The sequence below is a fragment of the Convolutriloba macropyga genome, chromosome 4 (assembly GCF_964194025.1).
Source record: "Convolutriloba macropyga chromosome 4, txConMacr16.3, whole genome shotgun sequence".
NCBI classification, from domain to species: Eukaryota; Metazoa; Xenacoelomorpha; order Acoela; family Convolutidae; genus Convolutriloba; species Convolutriloba macropyga.
This window is the reverse complement of record NC_134471.1, coordinates 11,247,840-11,266,934: the sequence shown is the minus strand read 5'-3', so window position 1 is coordinate 11,266,934 and position 19,095 is coordinate 11,247,840. Positions and strand designations below refer to the sequence as shown.

General features: G+C 34.3%; 1 protein-coding gene across 1 annotated transcript; it reads right to left on the bottom strand.

The window, feature by feature from the left end:
* Nucleotides 1-2,639: 2,639 nt before the first annotated feature.
* LOC142338250 (diacylglycerol O-acyltransferase 2-like) lies at nt 2,640-12,489 on the bottom strand. Its single transcript, XM_075387920.1, has 5 exons — nt 11,840-12,489; nt 10,248-10,581; nt 6,053-6,227; nt 5,564-5,748; nt 2,640-2,862 (listed from the first exon to the last, which is right to left on the bottom strand). Exons 1-5 carry the CDS (start codon nt 12,029-12,031, stop codon nt 2,708-2,710), a joined length of 1,041 nt encoding a protein of 346 aa, XP_075244035.1. The 5' UTR covers nt 12,032-12,489; the 3' UTR covers nt 2,640-2,707.
* Between the last annotated feature and the right edge of the window lie 6,606 nt (nt 12,490-19,095).

Genomic DNA, 19,095 nt, shown 5'->3' with positions numbered 1-19,095 from the left:
GGAGGCGGAAGTTTTTCGTAAAATGGTCTTCTTAATTTGGGTAAAATGTTTTTCACGGCTATTCTGAAAATGGTCGAAGAAATTGCCCAAATTCAGAAAAGGCTACTACTACTACTACTACTACTACTACTACTACTACTACTACTACTACTACTACTACTACTACTACTACTACTACTACTACTACTACTACTACTACTACTACTACTACTACTACTACTACTACTACTACTACTACTACTACTACTAATACTACTACTACTACTACTACTACTACTACTACTACTACTACTACTACTACTACTACTACTACTACTACTACTACTACTAATACTACTGTAAAAATTATAGCGATTTTCTCAGGTCCTTAATGTATTAGTTTTTGGTCGACACGGTCGTGTGTTGTTATTATATAATGCAAAAATAACAACTACTAACATTATTGTTAGAGAACAATGAATTTTTTTACATGAGCAATATAGGCCAATCCAAAGTCGCCCATGACCAATATCGGTCGATCTAAAATCAACATTGACCAATACTGTCGGCCTAGGTTGACGGAGACCATTATCCTCAACCATTATATTAATTTAGGTGATCAAAAAAAGATTATTTTTAAATAAGTGGACTAAAATAGTGTAATTGAAATGCATTTCTAAGATTGTAAAATTTCTCTAAAATTGTAGTGTATTTCCAAGAGGGTAATTTCTTTAATATAATAGTGTATTTCTATGAGTTCAATTTTTTAAAACAATTAAACACTTCCACTTTTTTCGCTACTAAAGAATCGACTAAAGAATGTATCTTTTTAGATTGTAAAAAAAGTGGAGTAAAGAGTGTAAAGAGTGGTCTTAAGAGTTTAAATAGTGTGAAAAGGTGTAATTTCCTCAAAATTAGACACTTACACACTTTCCCCCGCTATTTAAGAGTGGTGGAAACTGCATTACACCCTCATTCTCGCTTAATAACGGTGGAATACGGGTGGACGCCTCTTGCCCGGGATCCCAAAAAAAGTTGATGCAAAATGAGTGACCAAAGCTGAGAAATATAATCGAACCCCAAAGTAGAGTCTCCATTTTTTTCAATTTTTATAGTTTTCATTAGAATTGATTGACATCAGTTTTTCGACATTTGCCGAGGCTACAACAATTGCATATTGTAGGCATTTAAGAAAAAAACCAAAATCATTGAAACATTAAATTCAAACTTTTTCATTGCAACATTCTCGCAATTTGTTCTTCAATTTTTTTGCCCCCCCCCCCCCCAGTGTTTTTTATGACCCCCGTTACAAATCATATGTTGTTACATAGCACGGTACTATGTAAAAAAAATAGCACCTGCGCCTGGGGGCCATAAAGATTTATGCTCACTAAGCTGGTAGTGGGGGGGGGGGGGGGCAAAACTGAATAGATCCAATTTTTTACACCTTAATCAAATTCCACAAATTGAAAACGTTTGCTATCTCGAATGGTCTCTATCAGATTTTGCACGTGATTTAAGACAACTGATTCTTGTCAGCTCTTGCAAAATAACACTTTTCAAAGGTTTGTTTTGCAAGATCTTACAAGCTAGACTTTTCGTCTGGACAGTGACATGAAAAAACTATAGGCAAAATTTTTTGATGCATGTATTTATGTTTTCCATGAGTTACTAGTGATAGGTTTAGACAGCAAAATTTTTTTGGGAACAATATATTTGTTAACTTTAATGTTCTCTGAGTTTTAGCAACTAGAAATACAATTGTAGCGTTTTTGAGAGAACGATATGATCAATTTGAGTAGCATATGATTTGAATGAGGTTTTTGATTATGTAACAGCACATATACGATGCCTGGCTAGGTTCAAGTTTCACCCCTGATGGAATTCTGGGGTTCTGCAGACCCTGTCAAATTGGACATTAAAGTTACCTTTTGGTATTTCGGAAAATAACCCTGCCAGCTTAGAAAACCCTTATAGTTAAATGAAAATGTGGATCAATTGCGTTTGTGCACCCCCCTTCCAGTACGCTATGCACCTCCCAGTTACAGAGCACGTGTCATACTCAGTAAATCATTATATAAAAATATTGCACAAGCATCTGGGGGGGGGGGGGGGGGTGCAAATAATAAGCACCCACTAAGTTGGGGGGGGGGGGGGGGCATAAACGGAAAATATCTGAAAATGTTAGTCTAAAGGTTTCAATCCAAAATTGTCGTTAATCTCAAATAGGATCAAAAAGTCAAAACAGTAAATAGTTTTTTGGCAAATAAATGAACTAATTATACGGTAATTAGTATAAGCTATTTGATTATTTCAAATAAAAACAAATAAAGATGAATATAGATTATGCACCCAAATATCGCATTATAAAATGTAAAAGTTTGATAATGAGCAACAAAAATGTTTAGTGAAGAACTATCATTACAATGCAAAGGCAGACCTGAATTGCATTCGGCTTATTTTGCCCACGCGGAAGTCGGTTCAAAAACGGAGTCCGGTTACCAAATCCAATAATTCCTCAGTTGGTAAAGAAAATTCTGCCTAATTAAAATCCACAATATATGTTCTTAAATTCCACGATTTTGTAGCCCATTGTCCACAAAGTCTATGAAAATTCTATGTTTTAACATAGCACAGAGGATTTATGTTACATTCTCGGTCGAATTTCACCCATGTAATTCAGTTCTGCCTTTGCGGTGTAATGATATCAACAATGGATAACTGAAGATTACAATATTTCCAGCTTGTAGTCTTCGGGGTATCCGAACTGAATTTTGTACTTCTCGAACAGATCCGAAAGTGCCTTCTGGTACTTCTCGTGCATTTCGCACACTTCTGGCCACGAGGGTTCTTCCACCTTACTCACTGGAATCGGAGTACCCACTGAAATTAAAAATATCAAGTTTAACACCAATACGGCATTTATTTGCAAGAAAGCCCAAAATTGTTACAGCAATGTTGTGACAGCAATGTTCTGTAAGCTGGGCATTACGAGCCAGTGATAAAACGATAGCTGGGAAAACTGAAAAAGAACAACGGAAAAATTTTGTCCGTCAAGAACGTAAGAAGATTACCGCCGTTTGATTATATCATTCTGCAGAATCCTCTCTTCTCATTTTATCACGTATCAAACATATGTTCAGTAATCTAAATCAGAGGAAATCATAGCCAAAATTGACTCTGAATCAGTACTGATTAATTTAAGTTTCTGACAAGATAAAAAAATTCTGATTCCCCGGGTCGATGTTTGGTCAAAAAATAATGTAAGATTGGCGGTGACAAAATTTTAACTTTTTCGTTGTTTTTCTATTCTGTTCTCAATAATGAAAAAATACAAATATAAAATCACAACAATTACATAAAACTTCAAGGTCAAAATTACAGGTCATTTTCAAAATTACAGGTCATTTTTAAATTACCCGTAATTCGTACGTGTTTAATAGCGAGCTCAACAAAACTTCAACGGTTACAAGCTAATTAGAATGGAAAACAAGCTGTCTATGCCAATAAAATGGCGTAACAAAAGTGATAACTAACCACAATTTCTCTCTTAACCATGGATGCTATGGTTTCAATCCGTTCAATGATAAGTTTTTGAAGCCCGGGTCGAGGTCTGGCGGTGAATTTTCGTAAGAAATGCGGTGAAAAAAAATAATTTTCACCGCGTATTTCTTACATCTTTTTGCGGTGATTGCGGTGAATTATTTATTTTCACCGCGTAATCAGTATTCTTACAAAAAAGAATCGTCCCCACGCGGGTTCGAACATCTGACCTCCTGCATGACTTCCACTGCTTAGTCCACTGCGCCAACTTTCACTTAGAGCTTTGAAATTTCTTGTGAATTTAAATCAGATTGAGTAAACTTTGCAAAACCTATGCGGTGAATTTCGCGGTGAATTTTTGTAAGAAATGCGGTGAAATGTGGTGAATTATTTTTTTTCACCGCATTCACCGCTTTCGCCGCACTTCTTACATTATTTTGCCACAAAAGTTGATGCGGTCAATTTTTGTAAGAAATGCGGTGAATTTTGCGGTGAATTTTTGTAAGGAATGCGGTGAAATGCGGTGAAATATTTATTTTCACCGCATTCACCGCAATCACCGCATTTCTTACAAAAATTCACCGCATTCACCGCGTTTCTTGCAAAAAATTACCCTAAAACCTCGACCCGGGAGATATTTGGACCAAAAATATTTTAGAAATATTTGAAGATATTTGGTCCAAAAGTATTGGAATATTTTTGGACCAAACTAATTTTCATCATTTTATTTGTTTTATTTCTGCTACAAATTTTGGCATCTCCAGGAAATGATAGTGTCTTAAAATTCTTATTAAGTAGCTAAATAACATAGCCACGCTTTATTGTTAGTCGTATGAGAGCTATCAATCAACTTTGTGGTCTCAAAATCTATCCAAATTTTGTTCTACAGCCGCTTTCAATCAATTCAAGTGCTGCATTCCGAATTACATGAGCAATTGATCAGAAAATGGAAGTAACCCACATTATAAGTTACTTTTAGTTTTCGAAGATGATGTATATAGACGGCGTCTGATGTCCTAAGTCCTTTTTTTCACAGGGAACACAAAGTCATTTCTTCGTAAATTTTACCCCTTTTGCAAACACGTTGCAAACTTGTTCAAGTCATACCAATAAAATTTATTTCCACGTTATCTAAGAGAAAAAGCGGAACTAAAGTCATTTTCTAAAAAAAAAACAGAGAACAAAATAATTGGAAAATTTCAATTCTTATCGTAAAATTTAACAATTTCGTGTTCAGTTAAAAACAATTTGGTCCCTTTGGTCTTTGACCAATATGCCTGCTGTAAAATATTAAACAGTGAATCTGTTTATTTGTGATTCGTGTTTTTTGAACTACATGACCAATTATATAATTGACGTTTGATCTTACAAAATGGAAGAAACGCTGCCGTAAGACCACCTCAACCTTAAATGAAAAACTACAACTATTCAGATAACATTCAGACAACATTTATTCGCTTGAGCAAGCTTGAAAAAAGCAAAGTATTGACCAAAAAACAGTTTATAAAAATGAGTTTCAAAAAACATGAAAAAATGTTTAAAAAATTCTAATACTTTTTCCGAAAAAATTTCAAAAGTTAATGACTACGACATAAATTTTCCAGCAAAAAATATGAGGTAGAAAAGATGAAAATGGAAAGTGGATCTATTCTGTTGTCCCCCCCCCCCCCCAAAAAAAAGTTATGACTATGTTGTTCTTTATGACAATGTTGTTGTTTGTTTTGATGTTTATGAAGGACAGCAAATTGGCAAACAAGGGTTTCACTACCTATTGAAAGCCGATTAACGATATGTGAGATGCAATTTAAAGACAGCTTGCAAATTATTGCTGCAAATACTTGGAAACTCGGAGCAATAATTACGAAAAATAAAATTGATAATCGATCGAGGGAAAACTCAAGATTAGAACTGTTTGATTATGAGCTAGCGTTCCTACCCTAATTTATTATTGCGCTAATTTGTGGAATTTGGTGGAGAAAGGACAAGACAGAGGGCTTGGGGGGGGGGGGGGGGGGTTGGATAGATCCATTAGATTACTAACCGACAGTATTGATGGGTTTCTGGAATGGAATGATGGTACCCTTCCAGCCGTAAAAAATAGGGGGAGCAAAAGAGATCAGCCCCATGAGATTGGTTTGCAGCTTCCTCAACAGACTCCCTCTGGGATTGGGCACCTGTTTGTACACCTCGTTCTCCCCAAAAGATATCACAGGAACCAGATGAGCCCTGAAATTGAAAAAAAAACTGATCTATTCTGTTTCGACCCCAGTATTTTTTACGTCTCTCCTTTTTTTTACTTGCACGCGGTGTAAAAAAAATCAATAGTTTGTTTACACAAAGCTCGTTTGTGAAAACAGGAAACATTAGTTCTCAATGTGTGTGTGTGTTTGTTTGTGTATGTGTGTATGTGGGTGTGTGTGTGTGTGTGTGTGTGTGTGTGTGTGTGTGTGTGTGTGTGTGTGTGTGTGTGTGTGTGTGTGTGGAGGGCGGGGGGGGGGGGGGTACTTATCCACATTCATCAATTACTGACCCAGTTCTGAGTGCCATTTTGACAAATCCGCGTCTGGGTTTGAGAATGACGGTCATCTTATCTGGATCGCACTCGAGTGACTCCTCAGCCCCTCCTGGAACCACCACAGCTGCCACTCCCTTCTTCTCCCCACCCAACAGAGACTTGTAGCTGTCTCTGTGCACGTTACACAGACCTATGATCAATCGGAATGTCACAATCATTAATCACTCTTTACACCCCTTTCCCCGTTATTTTCGGGGGAAATCCTCGACCCGGGGAACTCAAAATTGCAACATACAGTACCAAACAATTTTTTATGATAAAAAACTGGGAAAACGAACTCATAATAGCATGTTGGCGAAAAAAATATCTCAAATATTTTTAAAAGACTTAATTCTAAGCGTTTTGGCGTTGTCATTGTTCAAAGCAGATCTATTGTGTAATTTCAGCTCAGTAATTAGGTTCGAGAATCCGGACCATTGAACTGGTGATTTAATTTCTGTTTACGGAACTGTCTCCTACCCCGTTTCGGTCGTGAGCAGAACTTTCACTTTTATAATTTTATTACGAAATGTGAACAAGGAAATAATCCTAGTTTTGACAGGCTAAAAAGAGGCAAAATCATCCGCTACTAATGCTGTGGCCTTTGGTACTGGCTGGAGGATTATTCCCCCGACCCATCCATAAAAAATAGTAATAATAAATTGTTAACGGATTACGCATAACACAAATTGGCATTTACAAAATTTATTTATTTTCAAACGTCACATGCTCTCCGAAAGGACACCATTGACCCCTGTGGATCAATTTCAGGCGCATTTGTGAGAAAGATAAACAAACAGAGTTTAATAGTTTAATGCAGAGAAAAAGAATTACTGTGTGTCAAAAAAATTTTCAAATAAAACCGACACACAATTCCTTGGAATTGAATGGCAGTATACAGCTTAAAAAATTGATGACCCCAATTACCCGAAAATATAGTTTTATACGTCTAAAGAACCAATAACATAAATTTTGAGGAAACTTTTAGCAAGAACTTTAGCTTGTTTTTCTTTCATTTTTTTAGACTTCAGAAAAAAGTAGTGTCCAATGTTAACAAGCGGTTACATAGTTTTCTCAAACATACAGTGATTGAGCAGTTACTTAGTTCAGAGTAACTAACTTTGAGGTGTTTTTTCTTTTTTCTCAACCCATCAAACTTAATCAACTCTTTTTCTTCGATTGACTGTTGCAGTTGTTTGACATTGCATTCTTCTCGTATCACTTTTAGCAGCTTCAGCAGAACGAAAATAAGAAGCTCTTGTGTGCAGTAAATGTTGTTCTAAACGCGTATTTTTGTAGTTGACTCCAATTTTTTTTTTTTAAAAAAAATTATTCTCAACAAAATCTTTACTCTGTTTTCAATAGGCCGCAGGACGATTTTGTGGTCCACCCATAGGATAGGACTCCGTACTGTATGACTATCTGTACATTTGTCTTATAAACTGTTTTAATATGCGGTACTTTTAAGAATTTTCTCACACGATAAAATATAGCAGTGAACTGGTTCAGTTTTTTCTAGATATTGTTGCTATTATTGGCAAAATTTAAGAGTTGATCTAGAAGATGCTTAAATACTTGAAATTTTTCAATTTTTTTCCGCGTACGAAGAAAAGCCGTCTAAGCTGGTTTTTTTGTCTAAAGCACTTTACTTTTTTGACATTAAATGTTATTTTATTTTACTCTAGCCATATGCGTAGCATTATAAAAAGCCAATTGGTGCCTGTTATCTAGTTCCCGTGGTTTTTATAGCTTGCTATCTAGGTTTTTGCGTTCTCCTGTTTTTTTATAGGGGTATCGTCAGCAAAAAGATAATCTGTACTGTTTGCGTTTTTACATGAAAAGATTTTTAGATAAAAAACGAACAGCAGCGGTCCAAGGATGGAACATTGCGGTACTCCAAACGACACTTCTCTAGATTTTGCAGTCTTTCTATGCAGTTTTACAATCTTTGTTCTGTCGTGCAGAAATGAAGATATCTTGCTTAAAATTTTACCCCTCAATCCAAAAAAGTAACCTTGATTTCATTTGCTTTATTTTGTTTATTCAATCTGATATCCCCTAACATGGCAACAATTGCGTTGGTAGCGCTGCGGTTTGATCTGAACTCAAATTGGTTAACTTTTAGTATCTTGAATTTTTCTATATAGTTTTTAACTCTAACGAGAATAGGAAATTCGAGTATTATGCCAATGATGGGTAAGAATGAGAAAGGTCTGCACTTCTCTGGTTTGCTCATGTCTCCTTCTTTGTGGAGTGGTGTTATTGATGCTATTTTAAAAGACATCCAGAAATTTCCTTCCTCAAAACGTTTGTTGAAAAGCATCCTCAGAACCAAGAACCCTTGCCGACAAAGCTTTGATAAAGACGTAGTTCCAATTATAGCACTCTGTGCTTTACTTCTTCTCAGTCCTAGCAATAGCCGCAGTAACTTCTTTCATTTTAATTTTCCTAAAAAAATAGAATTTAATTGTTTTGCTCTCTGTGTCAGATTTGTTGAAAGAACGAAAATCAGAGACAACGTTATTCTTCTGATCTCATTTTGCTACTAGCTTTGCCTTCATTTTAACATAGCCTTTTTTATCGTTACTAAGCCTGTTTTTCAAGCTTTTGAAAAAAATTGAAGATTGATGGTTGCCAAAATTTTTGCTCTGTGAAGAGCTCCGCATTGTCAGATTTTTTAAAGAGGACAACTTTATTTAAAACATTTCGAGTTGTTTTTTGTACATGTTTAGGTTTGTTTTTTTTTTACTGAAAACCAAAACTAACCCTTAAACATATCAACCAGGTAGTTAACTCTATTTCTGTCAATAATTTCCATTCTTTTTTTCATGGTTGTTGTGATTTTTTGTCACGATCATTTTTGTTCTGCCTACTTTTGCCACTTTCTCAACCATTTGCGTTAAAATACTCTTGACTTCCATACGCTAGTTCAATTCAATCAAAATAAACAGAGTGTGTTAAAATTGACGTTGCTCAACAAGCAAACTGTGAAAATTTTGCGAACTGTTAATTTTGGACTCAATCAAAAAATTGAGGGTCATCATATCAAAGAAGATTGCATTGGTGTACACTAAAGATGCATTCGTGAAAATTTTTTTTAATGTCTCTGAATGAACCAGTCTGAGAATTTCTTAGTATGCTGGGCAAGTCAAAAAGATGATTCTGATCTGCTTTTTTCTTTTCTTGGTTTTGTTTTAGATTAAAAAGATAATGCTTTGAAAGAAGATTGCATTGGCGTACAATAACGATGCATTTGTGAAACAAAATCTAATGTCTTTAAATGAACCGTTCTGGATTTTTTTTTCTATATGCAGGGCAGGTATTAAACAGGATTCTACTCTCCTGCTTTTCTTTTTTATTTATTTAAAGTTAACACTTAAAAATTTTATAGATACATTAAAATTTTTGAAATTCTTTAACCTCCCTTGTCATTGGTTTAGATCAAAATGAATTTTCTTTGAAAATAACACAAGATCAATTACAGTTAATTTTGAATCAATAGTCAATCAGGTTCACCTCAAAAATGTTCTCAGAGTCTATTTAAAGTTATAAAAAATGGAGGAACTGAAGAGGAATAATGAAAACCGACAATATGACACAAAATATTAAGACCAGTTAAGGGACGTATTGGTATCAGCTCTATTAATGGTTTTTAAACAATTTAGGCGGAAGTAAAATAAAACTCTGCATTTGCAATTTGCTCAGGAGTGTTCGTTCCTCTTAAAACTCAAATCTTTTCCCCTCAGTTTTATCAAAATTGAGTTATAAAACGGTTGCCATAGTCCCAGAAGCTTGCTGCGACACAAAATTTATTGCTAAGACTAAAGTTGCGACAAGGTAACGTGGGAAAATTTGTGCCACGAACAGAAAGAGTGATCATTTTTCTTGTATTGTTTTTAATTTAGGTCCTTAGCGTCTAAGAACCAAAGGGATTGCTTATCATTGTTTTTTTGTTGTGTAGTGTGGGATCGTAGATTGCTTTTGCTGCAATATATAAATTTTTTTATTGATTTTTAAATAGATTCCCATCTGTTATCAATCTCTTTGCTTATTGTTCACTTATTAAATCAATTTGAAATCTTTGGTTTTTATTATGGTCTTTATATGTCAACAAGTCTGTTGTTTTTCAATTTCTTGAATCGTATTTCATAACATATCCGACTTTGCAAACCTGAAAAGAGAATGTAGTCCCTGAAGAAAGGAAACTTGTAGTACGTCTCAATTGTCAACAACCGCGACTGCACACCAGGAAACAACTCATCCCACCCAGTTGCACAGACTCCAAAGTTAGTAAAGGCACCGTACACTGTGATGCCATGGGGATGGTACCCAAGGATGTAGTTGTTGTTTGGGTCTAACTCTGAGTCTTTGTGTAGCTTTATGGGAAAGAAGTCGCGTAGGTGTTCCCAAGCTTTGAAGCCTCTTGACAATGGTAGGAACCTGCCTCCATTTTGGGGTGTTTTTGCGTCGTAGACATACCAAGCTATAGAGATTTTTTCAGTTTCCTTTTCCAACTCTCCTACATATTTAATTGTGATAGTGTTAATAGTTAGCAGAGAGTTTTTTCCCAAACTCTTGAGTCGAGAAATTGCCGCTTCAATGGCTATGAAACAGCTCACATTTTTGTGACGAGCAAATATTTAAATTGAACCAAAACTAATGGTTCTTTTATTCCATGTTTTCTGCGCTTTTGTATTTCAAATTATCAAGCTTTATATCTCTTCGGAGCTACCCCAGTCGAAAATTGATAGATATTTTATAAAAATTTATAAACAAATTGATAGATATTTTATAAAAACTATAAACAAATTTTTGCAAAAAATATGCATATTATTTATAAAAATTTATAACTTTTTGGAAACTTTTTGCGTTATTTTTTAAATTTTTATAATTTAATGCAGCAATTTATAATCAGTTTGCAAACTAAGCCATTATTTTAAAGAATATTTACGAATAATTAAAAATTATTAAAAATTATTTAAAAAATGCAACAATAAAAGGCCGATGTCGTCTGTAGACAAATTCTTATTTTTTCGAAGAAATGAACTCACGGAATACCTTTTTAGTGGCATAGAATACCCTTTTCTTATAAATTCCAGAAAAATTTTTAAGCGCTTATAATGTCTTTATCGCCAAAAAGCTTACACGATAACATTCGCAACAAAATTCAATTAACTGATTACCTATTCTGATCACTTAAGAGAACTTCGTAACAAAATTTGCTCAAAAATTAAAAACGCTTATGTATAGGCAGTAATGTAAAATTCAAAACATTGCGGTTTTTGATATTAGATAAAATTTCAATATGTTCAAATTGGTATGCGCAATTTGAAAGCCCTTAGAGAGTTTGGTATTGTGTTTTTATAATCGTCTGATCAATAACTCACAGCTCAACATAAATATCTACTGCGCGATAAAACAACACCTTCAGGACTAAAGCAATTTTTCAAGACCTGTAAAAAGAACATTTTAATTCTGATCCCAGATCTTTATACTGGTATGTATAAATCGCAAATCATTAACAATGTTAATTTACAAATTTTTGCAAATAATATATTTTTTTATTACTAGGGTAGTGCTTTATTTTAATTGTCGATATCATTTGATAAAACATTTTTTTTTGTTCACAAAGGACAATAGGAACTTAATATAAATTAGGTTTTTGGAACCCTATGAAATGCCATAGAGGTTTCAGTATTTATTTGCAATCAGTAAAATACTTTTAAGGTAAAATCAGTATTTTTCTGAAGTGGAAAAGGAAACTTTTCCTAAATAAGCAGCACCCACAAACCAGTACTGAGAAAGGAGAATGTATATGAGTAAAAGTGCGCCCAGAAAGGGGAATAGAATAAAGTGGGCTATGTAGTTTAACACTCCCAGCAAATTAGTGATATCTTTCCCTAAAACTAACTCCAAAAACTCAAATGGCCAAATATATTTCAGCGGATTTGTCATTTTCACGAAAAAAAATTTTTCGGCTACCTGAAAGTTTATAACAAAATAGAGTCGCTGCAAATAATATAATTTTGCAATAAAATAACGCAATTCTTTAACAAACCAGTTGTACGAATCGAGAAAGTACAAAAATGATTGTGAAAATAATGTTATCACGTCGAGTAAACAAGGCTAAAAGTTGTCCTCAATTAGAAGGTCAAATCTGTTAACCCAGAGCAAAAAAGTCTAGACAATATTTTGAAACCCTATTTAAAAATGTGATTACCGCAAACAAATTTTCGTCAAATGTTACCAATTATAAAAAATAGTTTCTTCGTTTATTTTATAAAGGTGAATATGTCAGATCAATAACAACAATGGAAAGCTGACTATTTTCAATGTTCAATAAATATTGTTGATATTCTTCGTAATATTTGGCAAACAATTTTGGCATTAATGAGGAGCTGTGAGTTATAATTTGTTTGATCAAATATTATAACTTTGTGCTGTTCTATTATAACCCATTCATCATCAATTCAATTCTCATTCACTGCAGAGGTCTTTGCCCAAGTATAAGTTTGGCATATCTCACGTGAAATTGACATATCATGATCATCGTGAACAATTATGGCCTAAAATTTTGCAAATTTGCACTAGTTTTTCGTAGAATTGACCTTTGTCAAGTAAATACTATAGAACGAAATATCGTTATGGCGCAAATTTTACACAAATGAAGAGTTATGTTCCAACTGCTGTAAAAAGTTACCTGCAACAGCTGCTGAAGAGTCTTAACTAATCGGAATAAGGGCCCGGACCCTAGTGCGACAGGAAATCAGTACTGAAACACTGTATTCCAATTGTATATCGTCGTCCCAGGACTATATCAGTGTATCCTACAAGTATTTTGCTACCTCATTATGTGCAGTCTTTTGCATAGACACTGCTGAAACTGCTAAAACTATTTTGCGAAACTGCGACAAACTGACAGTTAACAATATTAATAATAATAATAATAATAATAATAATAATAATAATAATAATAATAATAATAATAATAATAATAATAATAATAATAATAATAATAATAATAATAATAATAATAATAATAATAATAATAATAATAATAATAATAATAATAATAATAATAATAATAATAATAATAATAATAATAATAATAATAATAATAATAATAATAATAATAATAATAATAATAATAATAATAATAATAATAATAATAATAATAATAATAATAATAATAATAATAATAATAATAATAATAATAATAATAATAATAATAATAATAATAATAATAATAATAATAGTAATAATAATAATAATAATAATAATAAAAATAATAATAATAATAATAATAATAATAAAAATAATAACAATATTAATAATAATAATAATAATAATAAAAATAATAATAATAATAATAATAATATTAAAAATAATAATAATAATAATAATAATAATAATAATAATAATAATAATAATAATAATAATGGTAATAAAAATAATAATAATAATAATAATAATAATAATAATAATAATAATAATAATAATAATAATAATAGTAATAATAATAATAATAATAATAATAATATTAATAATAATAATAATAATAATAACAATAATAATAATAATAATAATAATAATAATAATAATAATAATAGTAATAATACTAATAATAATAATAATAATAATAATAATAATAATAATAATAATAATAATAATAATAATAATAATAATAATAATAATAATAATAATAATAATAATAATAATAATAATAATAATAATAATAATAATAATTGAGATACCGGCTCCAACTGGAACCCCTAAAACTCAATGTTGTAACCAAGTCTAAAAGTACTAGTATATTTATTTATAAACTCTTATGCTATGTAACTATTATTCATTGTACATATGTAAATCTCCAATAGGAGATATGTGTTACGAGTCATTGTTAGTTTTTCACTTTATCGCCTGTCACTTAGCAGGTAACTAATCTAAACCGCGCTTTCACACTTGTGTTAAGTGCAGACGAAAATAACGCCGAAAAGATACAGTCGGTTCGTGGCCAGAATAAATTCTTGAACTTAATTCTCTTCAAAATAATAAGTTGACCTTCAACACTGGAACATACACATACACAGATCCTAAGTGATCAGCATCTACAATCCACAGTTATATTAGATAGATCATATCTAGCTAGTGATACTAAAGTATCAGGAAAAGAATACTCTCCTTTCGGAGTAGAGCAACAACGACATACAGCGCGGGATCACATGGCGCAGTCATCTGTTAAAACTCCTCTCGGAGTACCCCCATTCTGGGACTCAGGGGCAAACCCAACCACAGAATGGAACACCTGGTTCGGGACTCTCAAAATGGCAATAATGGCGAGGGACAAACTACAGGTTGACAAACTCTTGAAACTAAAGCCAGCAAGAACAGAATTACCCTACCCCACAATCCCGACATATGAAGAACCGTTCGACGGGGAAACAGTAGATGAAGAGAGACAAAGAGACCAGAGAAATGAACGCAGAAAAGTGGACTGGGAGAATGAATGCAAAAAACTAGAACAAAATGGCCCAATGATAGACAAACTCCCTTGGGACGAGGCAGACCTAAAGGTCAAAAGCCTCATATATCTCTCCCTGGGAGTAGAAGGAACAAGAACCTTCCACCAAAGAAATCCGCACTCCAAAATAGAGCGGTGTTCCACTATCGAACTAGTGCATGAACTAACACTAACATTCACCCGGCCACGCAACAGAACATTTGACCGGTTCCAATGCTTTAAAACAATGCAACAGCCAAATGAATCCTTCGAGACCTTTTACAGCCGCCTTCGAGAACAAGGAGCACACTGCAAATTCGAACACCTCGAAGAAGACCTGATAAAAGACATATTCATTTCGAATATGAGAAGCTCAAACATCCAAATGGAACTCCTGTCAGAAACAAGAAGCCCACAACAAGCACTAAACTATGCCGTGAATAGAGAAAGGGGACTAGCAAACCAACAAGAAATTCTAAGATCGAACAATACAAACTGGAACACAGTCTCCTACGTCCGTACAAATAGACAAAGAACACACAATCAAAATTCTCAACAAAAACAAAATCCATGCTGGAAATGCGGAGGAACATTCTCCCTAGCACACTTACAGACATGCCCCGCCAAATCAACAACATGCAAAATATGCAAAAAGCCAGGACACTACACATCACTATGTACAGCAAAAATGCCAGAACGACGACCACAAAACATACCACAGTCCAGCTCAACACAAAACTACAAACAACCACAAACAAGAAGAATAAGAAATATAAATCAAGAAGAAACAGAAAGCGAGCAACTAGAAGAAAGCGTAGACGCGGAAGCAGCCCTGTATATAAAAGAACTTCACGAGGACTGGCAAAATATAAACATCATACGCCCAACACAGTTCTCCCCACAGAAAAACAATTTTATCAACAAAGAATCAAACGGAGAGTTCTGGGTAGAAACAAAAACCCAATCACATAAACTACAGTGGCTAGCAGACACTGGCTCGCCTCGATCATTCATAAATCAAGAGATCGCACAAAAACTCCAAAAGGAGATCCAAAACATTCGAATAGAAAAGTTTACAGAAAACACAATATACAAATGCTTCAACAACAACAATATTGAAATTGAAGGAGTGCTCATCATAGACATACAGTCAGGATCATGGACGGCAAAGAACTGCAAAGTCCTCATTGTGAAAAACAAAACAAACAACATCATGGGCAGAGACCTTCTAGCAAACTGGGAATAACACTCAACGCTTCAAAAAACACTGGTAAGCCCATTAACTTCATATCAAATCTCCAAATGGAGAAAAACATAATAAAATGGGTATTTCAAAAATACCCACACTTATGCACTCGCCTAGGTCGTTCAAAAACCATATTGCGAAATCAATCTTCAAATCGACGTACACTCCTTCACAACATAAAGGTAGACGAGTCCCCCTACACCTCCTCGAGAAAGTCGAAAACGAGCTTAAAAAATTAATTGACGACAAACAAATCATTAAACTAGAAAAATGCTCAGACGAATTATTCATAAGTCCAGTAGTAATAACAGTCAAAAAAGACAAATCAGTCAAAATAGCTCTAGACTCCAAAAAATTGAATGATGCCATACACAAAAACAAATATCAGATGCAAAGCATCGACCACCTAATGGATTCAGTGGCAGTATACATTTCCGAACGAAAAAACAAACAAGGAAAATATTTCTTTTCGAAAATCGACCTAAAATACGCATACAGCCAAATACCATTAGACGATAACATCAACAAACACTGTAACTTCAATATCCTAGGAGGAAAAGCTACCGGCACATATAGATTTATCAACGGATTCTACGGGCTGACAGATATGCCAGCAACATTCCAGAAAACAATAGATAAAACACTACACGATATAAACTCCAAATTTGCGTACCTAGACGATATCCTAATAATAACAAAAGGAACACAAGCCGAACACGAAAAAGAATTAGACAAAATACTCTACAGATTAAACGAAGAAAACCTAGCCATTAACCTACAAAAATGTGAATTTGCCAAAGAGCAAATCATATGGCTCGGCTTCACAATTACTCCAAATGGAGTAACTCCAACAAAACAAAAATGTGACGCCATAACGAATCTGGATAATCCGAAAACCTTAAAACAACTCCGCTCATTCATGGGTTGTATACATCACCTTATAAAATTTATCCCTAAGCTAGCAGAAATATCAGAGCCTCTACGCCCTCTACTATCCAAAGCTAACACAAAAGCACAAAACAAACTAGATTGGAAAGAACAACATACTACAGCTTTCAATCAAATCAAGGACAAAATAAAACAGATAACAGAAAATAGACATTTCGATACGACAAAACAAACCAGGGTACGCTGCGACGCGAGTAAAAAAGGCCTCGGAGCCTGCCTGGAACAAAAATACGGCAACACCTGGGAAACAATAGCATTTGCCAGTCGATTCCTAAATAACTTAGAATCACGCTATAGTACCAATGAACTAGAACTACTAGCGGTAGTATGGTCAATGGAGCACTTCAAATATTATCTATATGGATCAGAATTCATACTCCAAACGGATCATCAAGCGTTACTTACAGCACTCAAAGAAAATAGGGGAAACAAAACATACCAAAGTAGATTAACAAGATGGGTAGATAGACTACTACCTTTTCACTTTTCAGTTGAACACATTCCAGGCAAAAATATGGGTTTCGCCGACTATCTAAGTAGAAACCCTTCCGGAGATCCAATACCACCCTCGGAAGAAGACAAAAACTTCGTAATAAACGTCATAGACGAACTAAAATTTACTCTCATTCGCAATACACTAACTCCAAATGGAGCAATTAAAACAACCAATCAAAACGCAGACATAAAACAAGTCAAGAATGACGTAACTATATTAAAACAGATTAACAACACAGCTCCAAACGCTTTTTGCCTTAATTCGATTGAAAACAAGTTACACTCTCATTCAACATATCGTGATACATTACATCCCAACAAAATAACATCAACAAATTATTCACAATTAGTAGCCATTACAACGCGACAAAAACCTTTGCACGATACTTTTCAAGTCCCCATACACAAAAGATACAGAGCTTCCAATAAACAAAATCCCCCATTAGTAAAGCCTCCCCAAATGGAGAACCCCACTACTAGTAAAACATTCAAAAGTTCAAGTACCCAGACAGAGTATACTACAAACAAGGGAAAGGGCTTAGACCCAATAGACCCAACCAAACATTCGGAACTCTTTACCGCATATAACGACTTACCAACCCCACTTTATCGACTAAACTTGACTAAAGTATTTAATGAAGAACTACTATCAGAGGCGTCACAGAAAGAGCTAAAAATTATCATGGATTATGTAAAAACAGAAAATTGGGAAGATCTCAAAAAAGTTAATCCACTATTCTACAGAATTAGAAGGGACCTTTCAGTTACCCCGACAAATTGTTTACTTTACGACAACAGACTAGTAATACCTACGCGTCTAAAACAGCTCGTACTGGATACAATCCACCACAACTACCCTGGCCAAGCGGGAATGCTCGCACTCGCAAAACTGATCTGGTGGCCACATATACACTCGGAAATTGTCTCAAAAGCTAAAGCGTGCAGACAATGTATAGACAAAGGTAAAAACCTCAAAGCACTAATACCCAAAACAAATTTAGGTCAGTTACCGAGCCTAATAGAACCAAACCAGGAAATCCAAATGGATTTCGCTGGCCCCATACCATATAAAAATACTACACAGAATAACTATATTCTAGTAACAGTAGATCGTCTCTCACGATACCCTAACGCCGAACTTTTCCACAATTGCGACACAGAAACCGCAATAGACTATCTCGAACGCTACTGCAAAATACATGGTATACCACGGTCAATCCGCTGTGATCAAGCACAAGCGTTTAAGGCAAAAGAATTTGAAATATTCTGCAAAAACAGAAACATTAAGCTAATACTAGCTCCAGCTGGAGATCACAGGGGAACGGGAATGGTAGAGAGACTAATCCAAACATAAAAACGTCGCTTAGCAGTCATAGATATAGACCCCATGTGGAGCTCCGAAACTCTAAGCGCTAGAATAGCGAGCATAATTGAAAACATACGCCTCATACCAAACAAAACAACAAAAGTCACACCTTTTGAGGCACATTTTGGCAGAAAACCAAACACGGAACTATCCAATATACTAACCAAACCATCCATCAAAAATCTCTCATACAAAAAACTCATAGATAAATGTTTAGACAAGAAATTGCTACGCCACGATGCGCTGACCCAAGAAGAGTTGTGGAGAAGAGACGGCAGCTCAGAAAACGAATTGGACATCCAATACAACGCACAAAGCACGTCCCCCACACCTCTGGACTCAGACGACTCTGAAAATCAACCACTGATTTACAAATCACCAAGTAAGATAACCCCTTCAGAATTACACTTCTCCATAGGAGATAAGACAACGAAAATAATATACAACAAACGCAACGTAGCGCG

Bases quoted from the DNA above. Each gene is read 5' to 3' on its own strand.
- LOC142338250 (XM_075387920.1), bottom strand. From the start codon at position 12,031: ATGACAAATCCGCTGAAATATATTTGGCCATTTGAGTTTTTGGAGTTA. The intron at 5,749-6,052 runs GTCAGTAATTGA...TTTCAATTTCAG, and splicing joins AAAATGGCACTCAGAACTGG to GGCTCATCTGGTTCCTGTGA. The intron at 2,863-5,563 runs GTTAGTAATCTA...TTTTAATTTCAG, and splicing joins GAAACCCATCAATACTGTCG to TGGGTACTCCGATTCCAGTG.